Raw genomic sequence first — 18,331 nt, forward strand, 5'->3', positions numbered from 1 at the left:
ACCGCTTTGGGGTACCGGCGCCGACATGCACCTCGACCTCGGCCCGCGTGGAGAGCTCGAGGTATGCGGCATGCGACTGCGACAGGAGCACCTCCATTCACTCTTCAACCCTCGTCGCTATGCCGCCCAAGAAGCCTGCCGGCAACGCGGTCCAGGCCGAAGTTGCCCTGCAGCAGTCATTGAAGAACTGCCTGGTCAATCTCCCGTCCTCCCTCGTCTCCGTACTCGTCAACGCCAACACCGTCGCCCAGAATGTCGTCGTCGAGCTCACGTACCGCCAACCTCCTCCACCGGGTGCGTCGGACAATAGGAATGCCGCGCCCAAGTCGGTCTTTGTAGGATGGACGGGCATGCAGAGCAAGCGCCGCATTGCGCCTGTCGTCGGACGAGATGGCCTGAGAGGCAGCCCGGCAGTCAGCCAACAGGACCTGCCAGCAGTAGAGGTGGATGCCACCTTCGCCAGGTTGATCGGGCTCCAAGAAGGCCAGAAGGTGGGCATATTGCTGCATCTGGATCCCCCACAGGCGCATACAATCAACATCGAGCCCTTAACCCCCGTTGATTGGGAGATGATAGAGCTGCACGCCCAGTTCTTGGAGTTGAACTTCCTCTCTCAGATACGCGCGCTCCCGAACCCTCAGGCCCAGTCGCCGCATCCTCTCACTCTCCACCTATCTCCCACGACCACGGCGAACATCACCGTCACCTCCATCGCTCCTGCGCCGCCCAACACCTCACTCTTCGTCAAGATCTCGCCCGACGCCGAGGTCATCGTTGCGCCCAAGACACGGCAGAAGGAAAGGAGCTCGACGCGCGAAAGTAGAAGTGTAGGCGCTGCATCGAGGAAGAGCGGGAAGAGCACTGCAAGCACGGTCCGGCGGCGCAGCGGTCGCGAGGATGCCGCGAGCAAAGGCGTCATCTTCCTGCGTGGAGTTGATCGTAGTGTTGCTCAAGAGTGGTTCGACGAGGAAGAGGATGTAGACGCGGAGGGCCTGAAGGTGTGGGTAGATAAGGATGTACTCCTTACCAAGGCTCTCAGAGGCGCAAACTGGGTCTCTGTGTCCATCATCAAGCCCGCCGGGCTACAGGAGCCGGTCGATATGTCCAAAGAGCAGGAGCAGGAGAAGCCCGCAATGCGCGTGGTTGCCAAGATCATAGCATGGGAGGACGCGCCGGATAGTCGACATGTGGCGCTTTCAACCGATCTCTGCAAAGTTCTGGGCTTCGAGAACTTTGTGGGCGGTCTCGTCCGGATCGAAGGTGCTCCAGCTCAAACGCCCAAGCCGTCGGCAATCAAACCGCAAGGTACGAAAGAATCAAGGGAACCTGTCGTCAAGTCTGTCAAGATCATACCCTTTTCCACCATTGCATCACAGGTCAACGCGTCGTTGAAGTTTGGCGGCGAGTCCAAGCAGGACCAGGAAAATGCCATACAGAAGATCAAGACAACATATGGGAAGAAGAATGGACTCCTGGATGGGCCAGTTACAGACGGAATGATATTGCCTCCGGCGAAGGACTCCGAGCTTGGCTGGCAAGGAGGCATTGTAAGGTTTGAGCCGCCATCGTCGACAACCGGGGTCTCATGGGTGCTCTTCCCGGAGAGAAAACCACCGCTTGAGCTAGGTCAGGAGGTGCCAACGCCAACAAGCTGGGCCAAGGGCTGGCAGCAGGGTGATCCGCTACCGCAGACGCCCGCGAACCTGGTTGGCATAGACCCTCTCATTCAGCAACTGCGATCACACTTGACGCACAACTCTTCCGTCTTACTCACCGGTGGCCTTGGGGCAGGAAAGTCGGAATGCGCTCAACTGCTCGCCCATCAGCTGCGGACAGAGTATCTCTTCAACACCATTTATTTCCCCTGCCGCAAACTTGTAACGGATGAGACGCGAGTCGCGACTATCAAGGAGACTCTGAACAGATTGTTCGCTTCGGCCTCGTGGGGCGCAAGAGGCGGCGGGAATGCAGTAGTCATTCTTGACGACCTAGACAAGCTTTGCCCTGTAGAGACTGAACTTCAAGTTGGCAACGAGAACGGACGAAGTCGACATGTCAGCGAGTGTCTGATAAACATCGTTAGGCAATACTGCTCCATGGACTCTGGTGTAGTCTTGCTAGCAACTGCGCAAGGTAAAGAGGCGCTGAACAACGTCATCGTTGGCGGACACATCGTCCGCGAGATTGTCAGTCTCAAAGCGCCCAACAAAGACGGTCGAAGGAAGGTTCTTGAGATGCTTGCTTTCAAGGACTCCAAAACAGAGCAGGCGGACGAGCCCAATGGCCATGCTTTCCCACCATCTCCATCTACCAGTCGACCTAGTACCGCTCACCGCAGTCAGCCTAGCACTGATAGCATACCGCAGCAACCCTCCGAAGATTACTCCTTCACTATCGACACCTCTATCGACTTTCTCGACCTCGCTGGTCAGACAGACGGCTACATGCCCGGCGATCTTGTGCTACTCACATCGCGTGCCCGTAACGAGGCCTTGATTCGTTCAGTCACATCAACGTCCCCTACTGTTTCTCTTACGCGGGACGACTACACACAAGCTCTCTCCGGTTTCACGCCCGCTTCCCTGCGAAATGTCACTCTTCAATCCTCCACCACGAAATGGGATTCCATCGGCGGTCTCCATACAACACGACAGGTTCTCCTAGAGACCCTTCAATACCCTACAACCTACGCACCCATCTTCGCAAAATGCCCACTACGTCTCCGGTCAGGTCTACTCTTGTACGGCTACCCAGGATGCGGCAAGACTCTCCTCGCATCCGCCGTAGCAGGTGAGTGCGGCCTAAACTTCATCTCCGTCAAAGGACCAGAAATCCTCAACAAGTACATTGGTGCTTCTGAAAAGTCTGTCCGTGATCTCTTCGAGCGTGCAGAAGCAGCGCGACCTTGCGTTCTCTTCTTCGATGAATTCGACAGTATCGCACCGAAACGTGGACACGACTCAACGGGTGTAACAGACCGTGTGGTCAACCAACTTCTCACCCAGATGGACGGAGCGGAAGGTCTTTCAGGCGTCTACGTCTTAGCCGCTACGTCGCGACCCGATCTAATCGACCCTGCGCTCCTCCGCCCTGGTCGTCTCGATAAATCCCTCTTGTGCGATATGCCAGACGTGGAAGAGCGCATCGACATCCTACGTGCCGTAACACGCAAACTGCACCTCGCACCCAGCCTCCTAGGCGACGGACAGGAAGGCGAGAATCTCCGCGAAATAGCAATGCGGACAGAAGGCTACTCCGGCGCCGATCTCCAAGCTGTGGTATACAACGCCCAACTAGAAGCCATCCACGACGTACTTGGAGACGTAGACCCCTCGAAGATTGATCACAAGAAAGATGGAAGCAGCGGTAGCGGCAATGGTAAAGAAAAGGGTATCCCGGATTTCTCTTACTTTCGCTACGGTGACGACCCTTCATCTACATCTACTTCTGCTCTCGCCACTTCCGCCCAACTCACCGAGCGCGCCATGATTGCTCAGAAAATCGCGGCTCTGCAAGCTCTTCGCAAGAAACAGAAACAACTCCAGCGTTCTGATGGCTCGTCGCAGAGAGAAGACGAAGACAGGGCGACAAAAGAGCAAGAAGACGGGGATGAGAGGAAGGATCCGCAGATCCAATGGAAGCACATTGAGTCGTCTCTTTCCAGCGGACGTAGTAGTATCTCGGCTCAGGAGCGGATGCGTCTTGAGAAGATCTACAGAGAATTCGTTGATGGGCGAGATGGAGATTTGCCGAATGGACAGGGTGGGACAGAGATTGGAGGGAGGAGCAGTCTCATGTAATCAGAGTGTGCATAGTAGTGGTGCAGATCTTGGTCAAGCACACCAAAAGTTGGATCATAGTAGGTTTGCGGAAAGTATGTATATATCCATTCATACACAAGCCCTCTTAACCTGGTATACTATGTCATCCCATTTCTTTATTTCGGAATAACGCCCTTGACATCCTCTGCAACCTTCTCAAGCTTCTGCTCCGCCTTTCCCACCATACCCATCGCCCCGTCCTTTGCTTGTTCCGCTTTTCCTGCCAAGCTGGCTTCCCGGCCGCCGAAGTTCCAGTAGTTGAGGTAGCGGTACCCTTGGACGAGTTGCGAGGAGAAGTTGATGGCGTGGCATCCGAAGAGCAGGTAGTTGGCGGGTGTTACTGCCATGGCGTAGCGCATGAATGTGCCGGAGTAGAGGGTGAGGGCGCCGGTCATGCGGCCGGAGATGCTGGGGTGGGGTTAGCTGAGTGTTGTGAGGGACGGGAGGGGAGGGGTGGAATTGGATGGAGAGCATGTGTAGATAGGAAGAGGGCGGGTTGCGTCGCGTGTTGTTTATGTGGTTTGGCCATAGAAATGCTGAGAAGAGAAGGAGGCAGGACGTACATCTCAGGATCTTTGCTCATGTCCGCAATAGCCGCAATCGGGATACCAAAGTTACTCGCCGGGCCCCAGAAATCTATCTTTGTGTTAGCCCACTACTCTCTCTTGTCTTTCCTTTCCTATCACTCCTCCATCATATCCTCAGATCTATACTCCATCGCGCCCACCTCCCAAGCTCTTCCAATGCGCAATCCCGCGAAGAGACGAACGAGTTGAACGTACGAGTCGAGCAAAAGTAATCCGTGTACTTGTTTGAGCGAATCTTCGCATTGAGGGCTTTGATCGCGGCGGCCATATTGACTTATTTATCGGGAGGAAACCGAGGACCGAGTTGCGTGGGCGGCTTGACGTGGAAGCTCTCGTGGGTCGGTCGGTCGCAGTTTGCGAGTTGCGGACGCACGACGGACAGGTTGGGTGCCAAGCGATAATTGGGGCCGAACAAACAGGGACCGGTGCGGGAACCGCAGACTGCCTTCCGACAACGGGAAAGACGTCACGTGCACGGTGATGCTGGCCGGAAATACCAGGAAATAGAGGGCGTGGGAAGGGGTTACAAGGAGCTAAATTGGGTAGAGCCGGCGAATTGCACATTGTTTGTTCTCCGGTGTCGTGTAAGATGAGGATGAAGCAGTTGACATGGTCGCTCACTACGGCAAAGACTTTCAATATGGACACATCAAACTTGGGTCATTGGAGCCAATTTCACGGTCAAATTGACGTGACTGAATCTTGTTCTGCATTCAACCCGGTGGTATACTCGATGCCCCTCCAGCTAAACTTCCGTACACTCTCGAACTTGGTATGCCGCCCTTTTGGTGTTCTTTGCAATCACTACCACAGCGCAATCTTAGGGATACTTCTCCCTTACGATGTGTCGGACGTGTGTCTAGTCCTTTACCTAGGTATCTCCTGAGATGTGCGATGTAGGCATGCGCCGTGTTCGATCGTCCAATGCCAAGTCGTTCTAGTGATATTTCATCATGATCGTTCGTTGTCCTGCCTCTACCTGCCACCGAAACCAGGAGGTCCACCGCGGCCAGGGAAACCGGGCGGTCCTCCGAAGCCTGGTGGTGCTCCGAATCCAGGTGGTCCACCAGCGGGAGGGAATCCAGCTATGGCTTGTTAGCAAACTTCCTCAAGTTATGATCATGGGCAACGTACGTGGTCCGCCAGGTGGTCCGCCACGACCTGGGAAGCCAGGCGGGCCACCAAAGCCTCCAGGTGCGCCTGGGAAGCCACCTCCGAAACCAGGACCAGGACCTCCAACACCAGGAGCTGGGCCAGTAAGACCGACTGGGAGACCACGTCCAGCAGGACGAGCAACACCAGGTCCCGCAGCCAGCGCCGCAGCAGTAGATGGTCCTCCAGCGTTCCCAAGTCGCGCGGCAGGGTCGGCAGGCGGTGGTCCGTCGACGGATAATGAGATTACGTGCGCGCCACGAATGATAGTAAGACCAATTGCGCGTCGCTCTTCAGTCTCGGTGACCTGCTGGGTTGCGCCGGGCGCGGCCTTGCCCCTTCTTCGTGTGCGTCGGAACTCTTCTGTGTCGGCGAGAACGAGGTTCATGTGCTGCAGAGATAGAGTTAGCAGAGTAGGCAGGGAAAGGGTACGCGACACTGACCTTGTCGAATGCGAGCATCTGCCCGACCATTTGTCTACCATCTTGGAGCGTGACTTTCATGCGGTAGTTGATCTGGGTTTGTAAGTTGCATGCGACTATGAGCGGATTCTGGAGCGCTTACTAGATTTTGCTATATCACCAGACGTCAGTCAGTTTCTATGCGCGTCTTCTCTCAGGTCAAAGACTCGAGCTGCTAGGCAGAGTTACTTACCATCTTTCCCTGTCGGTTTGCGGCGCCAGACATGATTGGTATTGCGCGTCCGAGGACGACTTGAAACGCAGGGAGGGGTATGCAAAAGTTCTGAGAAAGTATTCCCTTGGTGTTGGCGGTAGGCGGGGCGTATGGAGCTGCTGGCTGTTCGCGATAGAAGTTGCAGTTCGGAGCTCTGGCTGCCTGGCACGTGCGCTGCGGCTTGGCTCGCTTAAGCCACCTCCGCTCAAAAATGCCTTGAGAATTGCGACTCCAACACCAGCGACACGACAGCCCACCCAACGACTACTAACCTCCGCAGTCATCACCATGGTACGCACCGATGCTCGACCGCCAATTGCTCTGCGCAAACTAACAGCCATGACAGTCCGACTCCAAGGCCTCCAACCCCATGCGGGAGCTCCGCATCCAGAAGCTCGTCCTCAACATCTCCGTCGGCGAGTCTGGTGATCGTCTCACTCGTGCCGCCAAGGTGCTCGAGCAGCTTTCCGGTCAAACTCCCGTCTACTCCAAGGCCCGCTACACCGTCCGTACTTTCGGTATCCGAAGGAACGAAAAGATCGCCGTCCACGTCACCGTCCGTGGCCCCAAGGCCGAGGAGATCCTCGAGCGTGGTCTCAAGGTCAAGGAGTACGAGCTCCGCAAGCGCAACTTCTCAGAGTCTGGCAACTTCGGTTTCGGTATCAGCGAGCACATCGACTTGGGTATCAAGTACGACCCCAGCATTGGGTATGTGGAATCTGGATCCTGAGCGAGAGAGACATTGGCTGACTGGAACAGTATCTACGGTATGGACTTCTACGTCTGCATGACCCGCCCCGGTGAGCGCGTCGCCAAGCGCAGGCGGTGCCAGAGCAAGATCGGCGCCTCCCACAAGGTCAACCAACAGGAGACCATCAAGTGGTACAAGAACCGATTCGAGGGTATCGTCCGATAAACGTATCGTCGATTTGGGGGAAAGGAACGAAGTGAAGATTTTGCACGATCACCAGCATTTTCGGTCTCGGGGGGTTCGGTCCTACGGAGTCCTGGAATGTATCTTACAAAAGAGCAAGCATTGAACTTGCGGCCTATCAATGGAGCGACCTCGTCTCTAACGAGCGGGTCTACGATCACAAACACAATGGAGGCTTCACTTGGGTGAATGTTCCGCATAACCATTGTATGATCATCTCTGCTCGATGTCGTCGCATGTGATGTGTCTGTTCTGTTACACTGACATGACAGGATCGACTAGTACACCAAGATACTCGAATGTCATCACACTTGATCTACATGCCTGTGCGGGACAAGTGTGAACGACTGTAAGATTGAGACGTCGAAACGCACGTCTCACGTCATACGAATTCGAGAACGACCAACTTCGTGATTCAGACTTGTCTTCATGTTTGCTTATCCTCGCGTAGATACACAGTAGGTGGAGTACGAAACTACCTCCATCAAGAACGTCGCGGGACATTCATACGTCGTCCAAGCTTGCAAATGGCGCGCACACAAGGGTCATGGCTTTAATATTCAACGCAACCTCACAAACATCTCGCTGTTGTACACCTCCGTTCTCTAATAGACACGGACCGTTCATCAGGAGCATGTACATACCTTCTAAAATAACACTAAGACTGTGAAACCAAAATAACACAAGCACCACCATATATATCAGTCATGATACTCCTGTCTACCTAAATGACCGACCCTCATTTCTCCCGTCAGTCCACTTCGTCTCGCGCTCAGCCACCAGATTACGCAATTACCAGTTCACGCGCTGTGCCTGCCAGGAGCGTCCCGAGCGGCAAAGCAGGCCGGGCGGCTGCGAGCGCCCCGTAGACCTCTCCTGCGGCCGTGGGTCACGGTGGAGTAGTTTGGCGAGACGCTCGGGTTGTGTGCGTGGCGTAGTCGCTGACGTTGGCTGTGAGGCGTGGGTTTGCGGTGTTTGGGGTTGAATGACAGAGTGGTTCGATGGTCATGCGCTTTGTGCGTCGCGTTGGTAGCGATTTTCCACGGAGGAATTCGCTGAGGATTGCAGATGATGGTAGTAGTATAGACACAGCATCAATCGATCACAACGTAAGCATGAGGAAATTTAAGTTTTGAAAGGTAAGATCTTTGTATTTCATCTGGCATTCTCAAAGACCACAATAGATCTGATTCTGTTCTGTTCTGTTGTAGCAACCCCGTATCCCTCATGTCATATACAACGAGAGGCGTAGTGAAGAGGTGCTCTTACTTCAAAGGTATCTTAAAAACATTCCCAATCCCAGAACACCGATTAGCGATAGACGGAGAGGCAGACAAAGGAAACAAACAAAGCCCGGCCGAGGCCTCGCTTTAAAAGGGTGGAAGAATGTACATTTCCTGATATCGTTGTGCGAAAACCATGCAACCAGATTCCAGATTGATTGAGAAGAGAAAGGAGAGGTGACGATGCGCGCTAAATCCACAGTACAACACACGTTCAAGCAACAAACTCAATGGCTTTATCGCTGACCGGTCACCGAAGAGCCAAAGTCAAAGCCTGTGGGTTGTTGCTGTTGTGGGGGTGGGTATGAGGGTGATGCTAGCGGTGTGTAAGCACCGGGGATGGGAACTGCAGCATACTGCTGTTCACCCGGCGCAGCAGCAACGTGCTCGTTCCTCCTTTCTTGGAAGCCTGGAGATGGCAGTGGTGGGGATACGGTGCCTGTCCGCGTGGGTGCAGAGTCGAAGCCGTCTTGCTCGATCTTGGGTGTCGCACCAGTGACCTTGATAGGCGGTGCCTGGAGGGTGAATGGTTGGGGCTGAGCAATCTCGCGAGCGTAGGCGTATTGGACCTTGTCGCTCTCGCCAGCCTCAGCGGCAGAGTGCGGGTCAACGTACATTGGGTGACCTGGAGGTGGGCGCCAGCCGCCGGAGCGGGGAGACATGGGACCAAAGCCAGGGGTGTTGGGTGCGGATTGCGAGCGAAGCTGGGCGAGGTAGAGGTCGGAACGGGCACGGTCGCGCATGGCCATGGACTTGCGGAGCTTGCGCTTAGACCAGAAACGGTAGAAGACGATGCCGTAGATGGCAATGACTAGAACTTCGATTACGACTTCGATGATGCAGCAAACGAGGGCCCAGTTCTGACGAAGCGTTAGTATTCATTCTCTGTTGCCATGGCGAAGACTATGCTTACCTGAAGACGGCAGACAAGGCCGTAGGCGATATCGTCCTCGAAGAGATGTCGTCGCTTGTTGTCAACGCAGGACCAACCCCACATGTCTTTGTTGTTGTTCTGCGCTTTGCTCTGGTTGAATACCGCTGCACCGACACCCCACATGACGATGCTGAAGATGAAGAATCCAACAGCAAAGACAGTGTAGTATGCAGCAACCTTTTCAGCTCGATGGTGACCTCCTCTCCAGTAGGCGATGATGACAAAGATAGACATGACGAGGGAGACGCAGGCGATGGATAGCAGAAGAATTTGAGGCCAGACCTTGGTGTTGTCGGCCCATGGTGGAAGGTTGTTCCTTGGTGCGAGGTTCTTTGTGGCGTTGAAGATGGCGAAGGCACTGGCGACCATGGCAAGGACGATGAGCGAGCAGGCAAAGTTGATGCCCCGTAGGAAGATCTTTGCTAGTCGAACGCGAACCTTAATTTTCTATGCATCATTAGTAACTGCATGTGACTAGAAGACTGACTGAAGACTTACCAAATCCTTTGCTTGCTCCTTGTCGGTCATTGCTTCGCGCTTCTCAAGCTGATGCTCTTCCCGGAAGGTAGGGCTCATGATTGACATTGCGCCGGCCGGCGTCCGGGGCGGAGCGCCAGGCGACTTCAATGCACTCTTGAGTGGAGTCTTTGGTGTTGGTGGAGGAAGGTACCTCCGATCGGTTTCCTCCATCTCGACGGATTGCATGTAGCCGAAGCCTGTGTCTGCGATCTGGGGTTGTGGCTTGTAGTGGTTGGTTGGGTACTCGATGGGCGACCGAGGAGGATCAACCGGCGAGTAGACTGATGTTGCTTCGGCGAAGCGTGCTGCGCGTGGAGTCCTGACGTCGAGGGAGTCTTTGGAGCTTCGTCGTTCAATCGTGATCTGGGTAATCTTCTTATCGTTGGCGGCCATTCTAAAAGAATCCAAAGTTCACTCGAGGAAGCTGGAGGCTTTCATGTAGTGGAGACGGGAGAGAAAGGTAGAAATGTAAGACAGGACGACAACGACCAGAATCCAGGCCAGCTTAGACCAGTCGCAAGAGGTTAAGAGAGACAAATAATAAAAGACGCACGACGTATTACAATGAGAGACCTGCTGGAGAAAAGACGAGGTCTAGCAATGGGCGAAGCGCTGGGCTTTTAGGCTCAGGGCGCTTCGAGGAGGGAACGCTCGAGGATTGGATAGTGGGGAGCACGGATGGTAGCAGGTGGAGAAGGTTGCGATGGGAAAGCGGGCGGGTACTTACAACGTTCTAAATGTATGGCGCCTAGAGGAAGGCTGCTGGGAGTACTGCAGGTGGGCGTCTGATAGGCTGAGTGGGGAGACGAGCTGGATGCCAATGGCGCGCAGAGCGAGGAGGGGAGTGGTGGCCCAGAAATAGACGCCCGGATGAAGTCGATAGACGATTTACAACCGACGCGCATCCAGACCTGGACACTGCAGCGCGAAGAGCTTGGTTTATGGGCAAATCTGACAAGGTGCTTATGCCGTCAGTCAGCGTGGCAATGGCAGTTTTCCTCGCAGGGCCGTTGGAAGGGTCAGTTGTGCGTGTCTGCTCTTGCGCCTCCAGACGTTGCGAGGACCGTCCGAGGTATAGGTAAAACGAGGAACAAAGCCATGCCACCACGCCTCGTGCCCTCGGGAGCGAACTCTGTCCAGCGAGTTGGCGTCGCGGTCGGCAGGGCATTGAGTGGCTGACGTCCAATGAATGCAAGACGTTTGACGCCTGCAAAACGCGACATGGTGGTTGTCGCCGGTGAGTGGTTGAAGGGTGCAGGGCCTGTGCATCACGCAGAGTGGGCGCTAGGGCGGATTAAGCTTGCGGGAAGCGCGCAGCAAACTCAGACGACCAATGGCAGCGGGAAGGAGCCTCCAAGACGAGAGGGAAGGCGCCGCCCCGCTCTGATAGCGGCCCACACGTCGTCGAGTCCAAGGGCGACATCGAGTCCATCCAAGACAGCAGAAAGACGACACGGCACCTGCGTGTCTCCGATCCGCCCTTTCGCAAGCTCCGTCGCGCCATGGCCCGCTGGAAACGACTCGAATAAAGGATCCGCACGCCCGCTCGCACTTCATCAGCAGCCCATCTGGATCAATCCAAGAAGCCTTGGCTGTAAGCAGCTATCAATGCCGCTGTCGTGATGTGAGCGCTGCTGCATTGTGCGCCCAGGGTCTGCTGCGCCTATTAGAGCCATCACTCAGCTAGAGCCTGCACGACCAGGCACAACGCATGCTAATCCTCCTCGGATCGACTCACTAGCCTCCGACCAAGATATTTACCTGGATATCGTCGGCCCTCTAGCTGCCTTGAGGTAGTTTTGTTTCGTTTCTTGCTGCACGGTTATTTTCGTCTATGGCTGCATTGTGGGGTAGTACGAGACCACGGCAATGATGCGTCAGGCTGCTAATAGGGAAACATCCTTCTTAGCATTGGCGCATTCGAATATCTCATGAGGCCACGTTGGTCTTGGTCAGTGGGCCTTCGCGTGAGTTGACGGGAGGCTGGAGACTACCATGAGTTGCCCGTGTTCCCGCCCGTGCCTCAGCACCTACGCCCCAGGGCCCGTCCCACTATGCAGACGATGCTGATGATGTTCGCAGTTATCGGTCTCGGCTCACTCGCAGTCGAGACACGAACGCCGTTCCATGAACATCACGAGTACAAATCCAGGCTAAACCTCTGCAATCTTCGCAATGTACACAGCCCAAAAGTTGTCCCATCTCCAGTCGCTTCATCATGTTCCTCGTCCCAGCCTGCAGGCGCCTGCATTTGCCACTCCTCCTCCATCATACTAGGTCTTACCAGCCTTCCATCTTCACCAACCTAATAATACTCCATCTCATGCATATCCCCGTTCCCATGCCCATAATTTACTACACTGGGACCATCCGTTCTCCACCGGATGCACGGCCGATGATCAGCCGGGGCCAAAACGGTCAGGCAACCCGTTTCGAAACTATTTTACCCTCTTTTAGCCTTCCAAAAACTCTGGCAGCACGTGGCCTGTGCGAGCGACTCCATAATCTTACGCCTCCAGCTCGGATAGATTGTGCAACGTCGGAATATCTCACTCTAGGAGTCAATATCAGCCATCTGATACTGGCATCCTTCACATCTAGCTCTGCGTGCAGCTATTTAGAGACTACAGCAAGCGACGCCGTTGCACACCTGCCTAGGTATACGAGACCCAGTTCTAAGTAAGCTTCCCACGCTCCTATCAACGTCTTGGTCTATTTCCAAGCAGTATGAACAGCTTCTGCGTCACGTACGTGTATATCACTATCACTAGACGTTCACGTAGGGCACGAGTTGGTACAGAGGAGATGATGCAAGGCTATTGAATAGACTACAAGCCTAGTGCCGTCGTTGCCGTTCAAACATTGCTTCCGAAACTTCTCCGCTGCCGCGGTTGCCGTTTAAGCCTTTCTTCAGAAGCTTCTCCACCACCCCGATTTGCAAACAACGTCATTCTCCAGAACCAAAGGCACGACCGCTGCGATCTTGGGGCTCACGGCCTGACTTCATCAACAACCTCCGCCCGTTACTCAAGCGGCGACACATCGCTAGTAATCAAGTTCAGGGAGACAAATCTCGTATAATGGCATCTTGTACGTCTGCCTTCGCCAGCAACTGGTTGGTACATTCAGGGGGTGTCTAACAAGTGGCAAGTCTTTTATTCCACAAAAACAGGCAGCAAAAGCACATACCCGCTCCCGGACAGCCTCAACGCCGATGACATTCTCCAGATTCTGCACAATCATTCAGTGCTATCCCAGATATTCTGGCCACACTCATCTGCCACAATTCGCACCCAGCCAAGTTCCACGTCAAATGTGTCCAATTTCATCGTTGGGCAGTATGGGTCGGAATACAAAGCGACCCTGTGCAGCCAGTCGGATGGGGTGGTGTGCACCGAAGAAATGCCGCTGGGAGTCAAAGCTACAATCACTTACGTGGTAGTGGGTCGCGATCAACTTGCCAAACAGCAGATTGCACGTAGCGAGATAGGCGAAGCAGGCTCGACTTCAAGCTCACTTAATCTGTCCAACTCGTCCACCACACCGCTGGATCACCAACTCTACCTGCTCGAGGAGATAGCAGCAACTGCTTTCAAACCACTCGCTTCTTTGATCAGTATAAAGCAAAACAAGCTCATTCCCAAAACAGGGAATCTAGTGAAGGTTTTGGAGAATCTGGGTGGGCCGCAGAAGGATCTCATTTCTGCGTTGTCGGAGTTGAATGACATCAGAACACATGTAGATGCCGATATTTCGCTGGACAAGGCAAAGGAGGAATAGCAAGTAGAGCGTGCCGCTCTATGGCCGCAAGTACACTTGCCAAGCGCGAACGGTACGAGTACGAGTGCTCTACCAACGGCGGTCTCGGCTTTGCGGACTGCTTCAATGACTCGCAAAACACCTATCTGCTCAACACTGATTCGGATTACCAGCAGATGGACGGGGATGTGCAGTATTACTACCCTGATCTAGAGTATACTTGGGGCGCCGAGATCCAGACTACGATCAGAATGCTAGGACTACGATTGGGTCGGGGAGTAATGCGGCTTTTAGGGGGAGTGATCATGCGAGTAGTATTAGTGTCATGCCCGGGTGTCCGAATGGGATTCCCGCGTCTGATCAATGTCGGGCTGCGTGATGTTCTTTCGCGGGAATGCAAGTTGTAGGGTTGTCTTGGTGTGAGAGAAGTAGATGGTACAAGCGAAGGAGGAATATAGTATGAGATGAGTGCAAGTGCATTTTGACACTTTCTTGAAAGCTATCTACAGTAAAATGATCAGAAGATGGGCAGATAGGAAATAGTACAATGGAAGTGTCATCTGACCTTCCACGGAAAGAGTGATGCGAAGGAGGGCCTCTAAAGCGCCAACATAAGGTTAATAAAACTCCTTATCTCTGTCTGACCTTTTGCCATAGAACAACGGTTCAGGATACAGGTCCTTCTCATCTTCGCTTGACGAGGAACCTTCACTGACCTGATACCTATCCAGCCCATCGTCTACCCTACCCTGGCACGCAAAGCTAATATCTGAAGATGTCTTCTTTCTCCCTGAATGTACACTTTCTATAGTCTCCCTAGCAGTTTGCTTCAACGATTTACCGGTCTTCAACGTAGGTCCTACGACCTTGTCGTGCCAGTATGTTGAGTGAGCGTCGTCGTCCTCATCTCCATTTGCTTTCTCTCGACCGTTGCGTTTGCTCTTAGAAGGACTGAGATGGAAGGTAGGGAGATGAAAAGCTCGAGGTGATGGTCGGCTAGTCCCTTTGGTTTTCTCATGAACGTGAGGCAGCTGGGAAAAGGGTACGTCAGCGCGGGTTACAGGAAGCAGAATTGCAGCTACAGGTCTGCCGAACCCGTCACGTTCTCCATTTATATTGACTGTGGTATCTTTGACTGGCGTTATCAGCGGGCCAGGACGTGAGATCTTGAACTTCAGAGATTGGGGCGCTCTGGAAGGCGAATGTTTCCACCATGAGTGTGACCCCTCTCTCTCAGCGGGCTGCCGGGAATTTACTGATGGTCCTTCTTTGGCTCTTCGTACCTTTGGTGCTATGTCTATTCGTGGAAAAGAAGGGAGAGGGTTATTCACATCAGCCAACGACCCAACTGTTCTTTCAGTGGCTAACGATGTTTCATAGGTTGAACTCGAGAAGCCAGAATCTCTCCGCGAGTCCGACCTATCAGTCATGTTCACTCTGCTACCTTTTTGAGTATGAGACGTCCGCGGCCGCAGCGGTGGGAAGAGAACTCCATCAGGACTTGTTGGGGGTAGAAGAGGACAAGGCGGTCGCCTTTCGATCTGCGCCTTCACCATTATTTCGGGGGGCTCGATCTCTGAGGCCTCATTACCAACTTTCCTATAGCCAAGTGTCTGCTGGTATGCTTCCCAGACCTTCTGCCCCTCACCCTTTGGACCTGCAGTATAGATGTGCTTAGCTGTGCGGTACCAATGAGTCGGACCAGAAACAGCTTGCTTCTGATCACGTTTCTGCTTCCGGACTGTAGCTTGATCAGTACTAGATGGTTCATCCAAATTCTGGTTCTGCCGCATGCACTTTGTTCCTTGCTCAGGCCATACTATTGACGTTGAACAGCGAGGAAGGACAGCCGCATCTGATGTCTTCCAGGTCTGTTCAAGCTTCGAGAAGTCGAGAGGTCTTGGTGCTGCTACAGGGCATTCCTGGGATGAGACCTTCGTATGGGTTGCAGAGAGCTTTGAAGATGGTGGTGGTGGTTTTGTCTCGTATCTTATCGATGACGGTACACGCGTCTCAGTGGGCCCACCATTCAAGTCGCTGAGTAAACTGAACTCGTGATTTTTGGGCTGTAGTGGCCGCTGCTCAGAGTCACGATTTTGTTTGACTACCGTCGAAGGGCTAGCTGTGACCCATTTCGTACCCCTCGTGTTTCGTCGCATGCGGTGTTCATTCTTGGTAAATGGATTGATGACTGTTCGCGGATTAGCCATGGCGGAATAAGCTTTGAATAATCTTGACCTTGCCTTCAGTAATTAATGGAAGGACACGTTTAATTGTACGGGGTGGACGTAGTCGATGACGTAGTAGGCAGCCCTGGAGTAGTTGCGCAAGAAGAGCAATGGAGACTTGACGTGGAGCGAGCGGTTACGCGCGCACGAGAACAATAACGCACATGATGCTTTTGTATGAAGACAAAAACCGTGTTCGAGTCACAACGTAGGCGTGTGAGACAAAGCGTTACAAGATGGAACGGCGCTCCAGACTGTAAAGGCCTTGTTCTGAGCGCCCAAGACGACTGAACAAAGCAATTCACCTCTTACATCCTTCGCATTCTCTTTTTCCTCCTGACATCATGGGGAGATTACCTTGTCCGTAAAAGCGTTGTCGCGCAAGGCAGGTCTGATCAGCGACGGCATCTGACGCTAGTGGCAGTGTGAAATCAGAACAGGTCAAGAGTGAAAGCAATGAGAGAGATGACGCATCGTGATGTACTGGGGTTCGCCACAAAGCCTTCTCATGAGGTAGTAGACATAGCCCAACCGCGGGGGCACCACTAAGCTCCATGAAAGATGAATGGTGGGTGAACGCGTGAGGACTGAACGTAATGTTTTTGTCATTAAACGCTACCGTGAAAGCGCTTCAGTATATGAACTTGGATGGAAGGAAATTCGTGAAAAAAAAAAGAACAGGAAAAGAAGTGACTCCTACGAGCACTCTACGCAGCCAACCTCAATACCCTCAATCACCAGAGGCTTACTGTACTCACTTGGGACATTGCTCATTCCCATATCGACATCCTTCATACTGCCCGTCTCACTCTGTGTCTCACTACCAAGCGCAGAATCACTCTTGCGTCTCCTAGCCTCAGTCTCTTCTTCAATGTACGCGTACTCGTTCCTCCAGTCACACAACATCTTGCTTGTGACGTTGCTTCCGCCACAAAGCACAATGACGACCTTGTCTTCCGGGTGGACAGGGCGGCCGAGGGCCTTCTCGAGTCGACCATCATAGCAGAGAGCGACATTGATACCGCAGGCGAGCTCTACCATGATGCGCTCGTCGTCCGCGAGGCGCCAGCAGCCCATTGCTGCTTCTGCGTCGGGTAAAACGATGCTTCGAACGTTGCCTCGCTGGGCGTATTTGAATGTTGCGTCTGTTACGCGTGCGCAGCCTAGGCTTGTTGCTTGTGATGTGATCTTAGGTAGTGTGATGAGTTCCTTGGCTTGGAGCGCTGCGTTGAGACTCTCGGCGCCGGCAGTCTCCATGGCGAGGATGGTTGTCTTGCTCATTTGGTGTTTGTCCATAGACTGGCAGATACCGTTAATCAGGCCGCCGCCGCCGACAGAGCAGATCAGTACATCTGGCTCGCCTGGGAGCTGAGCCGCGATCTCGTCCATGCAGGTGCTGTTGCCTTGCCAGATGTCTGGGTGATCAAAGGGTGGGCAGTAGATGGTCGAAGTTTGTGCCTGATGGATACGTCAGCGTCTCAGTCAAAGTGTGTACATAGAGACAACCGTACGTAGGGCATTACATGCTCCTTGAGGTATGTGTCTGCATCTTTCCAAGCTGCACCGTATTGGATAACCTCGTACGCGCCCGCTGCTCGTAGTTTGGCAACCATCAAAGGTGCCGTGGCGGTTGGTACAACGACAGTGCACGGTAAGTTGAGAGCGCGAGCAGAGTGAACGGCAGCGAGACCTGCATTGCCACCGCTGGATGCGAATATATGAGGGCGCGAGCCTTCTGGGAGTTCTGCGAGACGACGGAGGATGTAGTTGCCAATTCCTCTAGTAGACGAATCAGTACGGTGGTAGGTAGCGGCTTGAGGGATGGATGCTTACCGTGACTTGAATGATCCAGAAGGTTGGAGGTTTTCCAGCTTGAGAAAGATTCTGCTTCTACGATTTAGAATTCCCTTTTCTCCAAGTTGGGGCCATGTTGTGACGTGAAAGTGAGGGGATGGAATAAAGGTGAGAGGGAGTGTGACCGTACCATCCTGCTGCTTCAGACAGCGCGTACGACTCTCTCAGCGGAGTCTGAACCCATGGGTTTTGCTGGGGCGCCTCGTCGATGTAGCACTCCTTGACGGCCATGATGCAAGTTGTGAAAGGATTGGGGGTATCACAGAATTGTATTAGAAGCAAGTGTAAGATGAGAAGTAGACGAAGAGCTTGATCTTTGGTGTTCAGAAACGCTTTGTTTGGTCGCAGTCTAAGGGTACAAGAGCCACTCCTTTATCTCTACCATGATGGCTTATCGCTCCGCAAGCACCCGCAACCCTAGTGTCCAGGTCAGGGAGCCAGAGGGGTAAAGGAAGCACTGTGGCACACGGAATCCACGATGTGTTGTATCGATTACCCTATAAAGTGCATAAATTACCCTATAGATTCTCGATAAGGAACAAGCGACCACGCTGCGACTGCAAAATGACACAAGCATGAGACCGG

The 18,331-nt window shown here is 53.6% G+C and overlaps 8 protein-coding genes across 8 annotated transcripts; 3 read left to right on the top strand and 5 right to left on the bottom strand.

The window, feature by feature from the left end:
* The first annotated feature begins 70 nt into the window (after positions 1–70).
* On the top strand, positions 71–3,889 carry BKA58DRAFT_216424 (P-loop containing nucleoside triphosphate hydrolase protein). The gene has a single exon (XM_046166164.1). It carries the CDS (start codon positions 120–122, stop codon positions 3,798–3,800), a length of 3,681 nt encoding a protein of 1,226 aa, XP_046023686.1. The 5' UTR covers positions 71–119; the 3' UTR covers positions 3,801–3,889.
* BKA58DRAFT_216383 (uncharacterized protein) lies at positions 3,869–5,018 on the bottom strand. Its single transcript, XM_046166162.1, has 3 exons — positions 4,604–5,018; positions 4,385–4,457; positions 3,869–4,229 (listed from the first exon to the last, which is right to left on the bottom strand). Exons 1-3 carry the CDS (start codon positions 4,674–4,676, stop codon positions 3,938–3,940), a joined length of 438 nt encoding a protein of 145 aa, XP_046023687.1. The 5' UTR covers positions 4,677–5,018; the 3' UTR covers positions 3,869–3,937.
* Positions 5,019–5,338: 320 nt separating this feature from the next.
* On the bottom strand, positions 5,339–6,351 carry BKA58DRAFT_216391 (uncharacterized protein). Its single transcript, XM_046166163.1, has 5 exons — positions 6,215–6,351; positions 6,125–6,133; positions 6,004–6,075; positions 5,543–5,951; positions 5,339–5,493 (listed from the first exon to the last, which is right to left on the bottom strand). The coding sequence occupies exons 1-5, from the start codon at positions 6,245–6,247 to the stop codon at positions 5,384–5,386; spliced, it is 633 nt and encodes a 210-aa protein (XP_046023688.1). The 5' UTR covers positions 6,248–6,351; the 3' UTR covers positions 5,339–5,383.
* A 27-nt stretch (positions 6,352–6,378) lies between these two features.
* On the top strand, positions 6,379–7,288 carry BKA58DRAFT_216445 (60S ribosomal protein L11). Its single transcript, XM_046166165.1, has 3 exons — positions 6,379–6,526; positions 6,582–6,943; positions 6,995–7,288. Exons 1-3 carry the CDS (start codon positions 6,524–6,526, stop codon positions 7,149–7,151), a joined length of 522 nt encoding a protein of 173 aa, XP_046023689.1. The 5' UTR covers positions 6,379–6,523; the 3' UTR covers positions 7,152–7,288.
* A 988-nt stretch (positions 7,289–8,276) lies between these two features.
* BKA58DRAFT_216472 (uncharacterized protein) lies at positions 8,277–10,614 on the bottom strand. Its single transcript, XM_046166166.1, has 3 exons — positions 9,885–10,614; positions 9,366–9,833; positions 8,277–9,312 (listed from the first exon to the last, which is right to left on the bottom strand). Exons 1-3 carry the CDS (start codon positions 10,296–10,298, stop codon positions 8,689–8,691), a joined length of 1,506 nt encoding a protein of 501 aa, XP_046023690.1. The 5' UTR covers positions 10,299–10,614; the 3' UTR covers positions 8,277–8,688.
* A 1,986-nt stretch (positions 10,615–12,600) lies between these two features.
* Positions 12,601–13,983, top strand: BKA58DRAFT_216526 (uncharacterized protein). The gene is made up of 2 exons (XM_046166167.1): positions 12,601–12,995; positions 13,057–13,983. The coding sequence occupies exons 1-2, from the start codon at positions 12,986–12,988 to the stop codon at positions 13,683–13,685; spliced, it is 639 nt and encodes a 212-aa protein (XP_046023691.1). The 5' UTR covers positions 12,601–12,985; the 3' UTR covers positions 13,686–13,983.
* On the bottom strand, positions 13,957–16,345 carry BKA58DRAFT_460958 (uncharacterized protein). The gene has a single exon (XM_046174784.1). The coding sequence runs from the start codon at positions 15,872–15,874 to the stop codon at positions 14,282–14,284; it is 1,593 nt and encodes a 530-aa protein (XP_046023692.1). The 5' UTR covers positions 15,875–16,345; the 3' UTR covers positions 13,957–14,281.
* BKA58DRAFT_389077 (tryptophan synthase beta subunit-like PLP-dependent enzyme) lies at positions 16,296–18,074 on the bottom strand. The gene is made up of 4 exons (XM_046170714.1): positions 17,877–18,074; positions 17,726–17,779; positions 17,404–17,671; positions 16,296–17,350 (listed from the first exon to the last, which is right to left on the bottom strand). Exons 1-4 carry the CDS (start codon positions 17,975–17,977, stop codon positions 16,589–16,591), a joined length of 1,185 nt encoding a protein of 394 aa, XP_046023693.1. The 5' UTR covers positions 17,978–18,074; the 3' UTR covers positions 16,296–16,588.
* Between the last annotated feature and the right edge of the window lie 257 nt (positions 18,075–18,331).

Source organism: Alternaria rosae (genome assembly GCF_020736505.1).
Source record: "Alternaria rosae strain MPI-PUGE-AT-0040 chromosome Unknown BKA58scaffold_7, whole genome shotgun sequence".
Taxonomy (NCBI): Eukaryota; Fungi; Ascomycota; class Dothideomycetes; order Pleosporales; family Pleosporaceae; genus Alternaria; species Alternaria rosae.